General features: G+C 46.4%; 1 protein-coding gene across 5 annotated transcripts in view; it reads left to right on the top strand.

Annotated features, from left to right (window-relative positions):
• Nucleotides 1-3940: 3940 nt before the first annotated feature.
• The window catches only part of USP34 (ubiquitin specific peptidase 34), a 234585-nt gene continuing 232525 nt past the window's right edge, over nucleotides 3941-6000 (top strand). For 4 of the 5 annotated variants that reach the window (XM_032653400.1, XM_032653401.1, XM_032653403.1 and 1 more), the window contains exon 1: nucleotides 4243-4374. In XM_032653400.1, coding sequence (XP_032509291.1) covers nucleotides 4332-4374 — 43 coding nt within the window. In that variant the 5' untranslated portion in view covers nucleotides 4243-4331. Of the gene's footprint in view, nucleotides 4375-6000 lie in introns of all 5 variants that reach the window. The other variant, XM_032653399.1, reaches the window with a different exon arrangement.

Raw genomic sequence — 6000 nt, 5'->3', positions numbered from 1 at the left:
TTTTGTTAGAAAGCACACAAGTGTGGCTGGAATGTAACAACAGTGATGTTAAAAACAGGAGAGGTTGGGGAAGGCCCAGGTAGAGTGTATTCTAAATGTAACAGAAAATGCTGAAGGGATTTAGGCAGGGAAGTGATATAATCCAATTTATTATAGCAATTTAAGAACCAAACAGTAATTTGCTGAGTTTATGTACAAAGCATGAATGTGGTGTTATGGAGAGAATAAAACAGCATACCTGCCTTCTAATAATGATCCTAAGTTTCACAAAACAATGACGAGCCTAGGTGTGAGGGAGAAGAGTAAATTCTGCAGTAACTCTGGCTTCTAATAGTACACTAGGCTTTAACCCCAAACTCCAGAGACAAAAATCCTATGTTCAATTAGCTGCAATCAGAATGCTAAGAAGAGCAAATAATTTCCATGGTAATATTAATTTTCCAAAGTTGTTTATATACACTGTTTTTCACGCAAGTACCTAGGAATATACCACAAATGTACTACAAACTACAGAATTAGAAATTTCAAAGCAGACTGTATAATTTTACTGAAAGCATAATTCTACCACTAGATGGTGACATGAATACAACATATTGAAAACTGTCACCTTTCCCTAGCTGTAGAGGGTATATGATCATTGCCGATTACTGGTTTGAAAATCCAGATTTACACGAGGAATTTAGGGGATATTTTTTACCAGAGATTCAGCTTTATTCTTTTGGAATGCACACCTTGTAAGTACATTCAGAGGTCTCTGTTGATACATATACCACATCAGCACAGAAGAGTGAAGATTCTACAGTAAGGAGGCAGGCAACCTTGTTTTATTGGCTTCTTTTTTTTTTTAAAGAATCTATTTTTATTTTAAATATTTATTTATTTATTTGGCTGTGCCAGGTCTTAGTTGCAGCATGTGGGATCTACGTTGCCGCTTATGGAATCTTTAGTTGTGATGTGCAGGATCTACTTCCCTGACCAGGGATCAAACCCAGGCCCCCTACATTGGAAGCACGGAGTCTTGACCACTGGACCACCAAGGAAGTCCCTTTATTGGCTTCTATGCTTTTACCTCTTAAGCAGTTGAAGTGGATAAAGGGATGGTAAACTAGAGCCCATAGGCCAAATCTGGCCAGTTTCACATTTTTGTATGGCCTGTGGGCTAAGAATGGTTTTTACATTTTTAAATTGTTTGGAAAAAAGAAAAAGAAAAATAGTATTTTGGGAGTACTACAGGGGATACGGGTTCGAGTCCTGGTCTGGGAAAATCCCACATGCCGCGGAGCAACTAAGCCCTTGCACCTAGAGCCCATGCTCCACAACAAAGAGAAGCCCACACACCTCAACGAAGAGTAGCCCCCACTTGCTGCAACTAGAGAAAGCCTGCGCACAGCAACGAAGACACAATACAGCCAAAAAAAAAAAAAAAAAAAGATTTTGTAACACATGAAAATATGAATCTTATTTCAATGTCTATATATTTAAAAATTTATTGGAACACATCCATACTTATTCCGTTATGTATCATCTATGGCTGCTTTTGTGCTAAAAGAGTTGAGTAGTTGTAATGAGGGACTTGGACTGCAACGCCTGAAATATTTACTATCTGGCTCATCACAGAAAAAGTTAGTTGAGCCCTCAGGCGATGACTGAAGAGCCGTGATCATTTATGACAATAATTCTCTAGATTCTCAAAGCATTTTAAACTAAGCACCATTTCATGTAATTTTTTTAAAGTAAAAAAAATTAGGAGGCAAGCGCTTGTTAAGAAAATATTTCTTTAAAGGTCAGTGTTTCTTCCCTACCTCCTAGTACTCCACATTTATGGTAGTCCTCATTTTCAAGAACTGTTATGGGTTCTTTCTGGTCTTAAAAACATAGTTGACATATACTTACAAATACTTATTAAAAGAATGTCTGTATCAGTTAGAAATGTGTTTGGCTACAAGCAATGGAAATCTAAGAGTGGCTTAAGGAAAAAGGGATTTTTCTTGCATAAACAGTCTAGGGGTGGAGAGCTGCTCAAGGATGCATCAGGGTCCTACACATTATTATCAGCTTTATGGTTGGCTTTTACCCTGCTGTGGTTTCATCGTTTAAAAAAAAAAAAACTCACAAACTGGATGCTGTATTACTTTGAGTATCAACACCTGTTTTGGGCAGAAAGAAGAAAGGATTAAGGGGCGTGTCTGCTGAATTTGTCCTTTTTTATTAGGAATAAAAAGACCCACTCAGCAGATTTCTGCTTACATTTCATTGGCAAGAACTCAAACAATATAGCCAACCCTAGAGAAACCATAACATATATTAAAAAAAAGTTTTATTTTATACTGGAGTATAATTGATTAACAATGTTGTTAGTTTCAGGTGTACAGCAGAGTGATTCAATTATACACATACATGTATCTATTCTTTTTAAAATTCTTTTCCTGTATAGGTTATTACAGAGTATTGAGCAGAGTTCATAGCATGATGTTTTAGACCAAACACAAATAGTCCTTGGGGCTTTCCTTTTGGAGACCAAGCTTCCCCAGTCTCAGGTCCACCTGAAAAACAAACTCGGGTTTGGCAAGTTTCCCTGCGGGAAAAGAAGAGGGGTGGGTGGGAATGACGCTAGATGGACAATGGCTGCTACAGGATACAAAGTCTGCAGAAACCCAAGTTTTGTGGGAGAGATGGGTAGAAGAGAAGATGATGGTACAACAGCTACAGCTCTTAAGAATCACCTGCTTGCATGGAGCAACTTAAAACAGGTTTAGCAGACACTTTATAGCATCAAATTCAAGTGGCAGGAAGTCAAAGAATACCCGGAAGGTGGTCCTGGAGTGGAGGGATGGTGTGACCTAACCTCGACAAAACCTGTATAAGAATTTCTACAAGGCCTCCATAGCTGCTCTGGCTACAGATCTTAAAGATACCATGTACACTACTTTTGGACTTTTCAGTCATATCTCTAAATAGACGTAGTGGATATAGAAATCAGTGAGGAAGGGTTCAATGCACTTGAGGAAAATTCTCCCCAAGCTAGCTAGCTGTTAGCACGACATCAAACTTCAGCTGAGTGTCCTCTTTCCTCCACCTGTTCTTCATTCTCCGCTCCCCGTCTAAATTCCCGTATAATTTGCTCTTCGCGGGGAAGCATACTACGCTATTTCAGGTGAAGATTCTTAGGGCACTTCGAAGGGGGCCGTCTTGCGTAAAAAGGAGGAGATGGGGTGCGAACACTCTTCACTCCGCCATTTCTAGTCACATCAAGGTGTCTTGCTGCTTGAGGACGGATGAGCCATACACACTAGAGGCTGGCGGAAAACACGCCTGCAGGTTAAGCCGGCCCCAGGCTGTTCCATTCTCATAAAACCCCGCAGGGAGAGCGCCGCGAGCCCCCACCTGGGCTGCGGCGTCGCACCGGCCAGCTCCCCTGAACTCTAGCCTCCCGCACCCCAAAGGCCTGAGCGCGGGGGAGGGGGACGGGACAAATTACTACCAAGTCCCCCTCGGGGACCCGGAGTTAAAATGGCGAAGCGCAGGGGCGGGGGTAAGGGCGGCGCTCGCGACCCGGCGCTCGCTGGTCCTCCGGGCTCGCGGAGTAGCCGCAGTGGGCGACGCCGCGCAACCGCGACCAGCTCTTTGCTCCGCCATCTTCTTCGAGTCACCCGGCCTCCCCCCGCGGCCGCGCTGGCTTCGAGCTTCCCTTCCGGCCGCTGACAGAGATCCGGGCTGGGCGGGGTGGGCGAGCGCGCGGAGGGGGTGGACCGAGGGCGGGGAGACTCGACGGAAGAGGAAAGGGAGGGCGGCGAGCTGGCCGCGGCGGGGTGTGGGGCGTGCGGCGTGTGTGCGGAGGGGGAGGTGGGAGGGCGGGAGGCGAAGAGAGGGCGGGAGGCGGAGGAATGAGAGCGCGAGGCGCTTCTCGTCGGCTCCTTCGCCCGGACGGAAAGAGCCGAGCGCAACCCGAACGCTCTATTAAAATGGCGGCGGCGTCGGCGGTGGCCGCGGCGTCTGGTCGGTGAAGTGACTCTGCTGCTTCTCTCCCCACCCGCCCCCTCCCTCCCTCTCCCCTCCCCCCGTCCTTCCCCCCCTTCCCAGCCGCCGGCGCCTCAGCGCCCCTCCGGCCTGCGCACCTCCCCTCGCCCCCCTCCTCTCCCCCGCCCGCTCCGGGGACCGCCGGCCCCCTCCCCCATTCTCCTGCTCCCCGCCCCGTCCCCGCCGCCGCCCGCCCTAGTCGCCTCCCCGCCCGGCCGGCCGGCCCCCTCCTCCGCCTCTCTCCCCTCCCCCCCGCCGGTCGGGATCAGTCAGTGCGATCCGAAGCGGGGGAGGGGGGGGGCGGCGGCCGAACGATGTGCGAGAACTGCGCAGACCTGGTGGAGGTGTTAAATGAAAGTAAGTAGCCGCGGCGGCGGTCTGTCGGGGTGCACAGTTTGGGGTCCCCGCGCCGCTCTCCGGCTTCCCCGAGCTGCCGTGGCCTGCGGGAGGCGACGGCCGAGCCGGGCGGCTTGCGGGCCTAGCGCTCCGGGAAGGTGCGCGGTGGCGCGGCCGCTGCGGCGCCTCGGGCCCAGTCCGGCCCGGTTACCTGGGCGCCCGAGAGGGGGCCGTCGCGGAGCTCCGGCCAGGCCGGGCCTGAGCGGTCTCCGCTCTCGGAAAGTTTCCTCATTACAGGTGTCAATTAACGTAGGCACTAATGAACCTTCGCCTCCTTCGCCCTGCCGGGAAGGTGAGGGGAGGTGGGGTCCGAGGACGAGGCTCTCGTCTGTAGTCCGAACCCTTCGACCCTCCGGCCGCCCTCTTTGATTTTCAGCGTGCTGCCTAGGCCTCTTACCTGCTAATTTTCATTAAACTCCCTGCGAGGTGGTTGGTGGTTTTCCCGTCTCTTGGGGGTGTGTGGGTTGTATTAAACCTTTCTCTTTGACCTTAAATAGCTGAAAATGAGCTGATAGTGATGACTGGAACCTTTATACCTATTTAAAAAATTAATTAATGATGTTTCTTCTTAGTGTACCATTCGTCGTTTTAATGGTAAATTCTCTTCTCTTAAGGAGAGCACTGTACTACAGGTACCATCCCGGGATAGTCATGGCCTGTCTCCTGGAATGAAAGGCCTTATTCCGTATGCTTTTATTACAGAGCGTGCACTGCTCTTTTCTAGTTAGATTCCTTTCATTTATTTTACTCCAGACCCTTTAAGACGGTATTTTAGCTTAAAGAAACAAGACGTATTGCAAACTATTTCTGGGCCCAAAGGCCTAGTTGGACGAGGTGAATTACATAAAAGATTAATTTACAAAAAGTTGATTGTTGAGAAAATACTCACTTACGAACACCTTTTGTGGGTTTTGGATTTGTGTTTTGTGCGTGGTATTTCGAAAGACTTCCAAATGGTCTATTTTCTAATACGATTCTTAAAAACAATTGATTATAAAGTGTATAGTCTTGTTTGTGTTTGAATTTTACTTTATTGACCAAAGGCAATAATAAAAGTGGAAGGGGTCTAGTTTACTTTCAACTCTATTTACTTCCTGACAGGTGGAAGCAGACTTTTGCACAAATTCAAACTATACAGTATTTGTGTCATTCCAAATTTTCCTAGAATATTAAGGTTATTTGTATTTATTTTGAGGTACTTTTATTTTTGATGTAGGTTGTTTATGAAATGATAAACTTAATTCCTTAGTACTTATTTCAGTGAACTCTATTTTAAATGTCTCAATTGTCAGTTGTGTGATTATGGCTTGGTTTTTTTGAAACTGGAAAATGAATAGCTTTGCTATCTTATATATTAGGAGAAAACTGCTTTTAATAGTTTCGTTGGTGTTTAAAAATTATTTTAAACCTAGCTATGACAATTAATTTTAAACATAGTATCTAAAGAAACTAAAGTTTGCTAATCCTTATTACCTTTTGAAAAGAGACATAATGAAGGGTTCTATTGAGGGTTATTTGGGAAACCCCCTAGAACTTTGTCTAGAAGCACTCAAAAATGCAATCGATTTATGGAGTTAGCAATTTAGC

Source organism: Phocoena sinus, chromosome 13, assembly GCF_008692025.1.
Source record: "Phocoena sinus isolate mPhoSin1 chromosome 13, mPhoSin1.pri, whole genome shotgun sequence".
In the NCBI taxonomy this organism is placed as follows: Eukaryota; Metazoa; Chordata; class Mammalia; order Artiodactyla; family Phocoenidae; genus Phocoena; species Phocoena sinus.
Note: the sequence above shows the minus strand (reverse complement) of the source record. Positions and strands in the feature narration are given on the sequence as shown.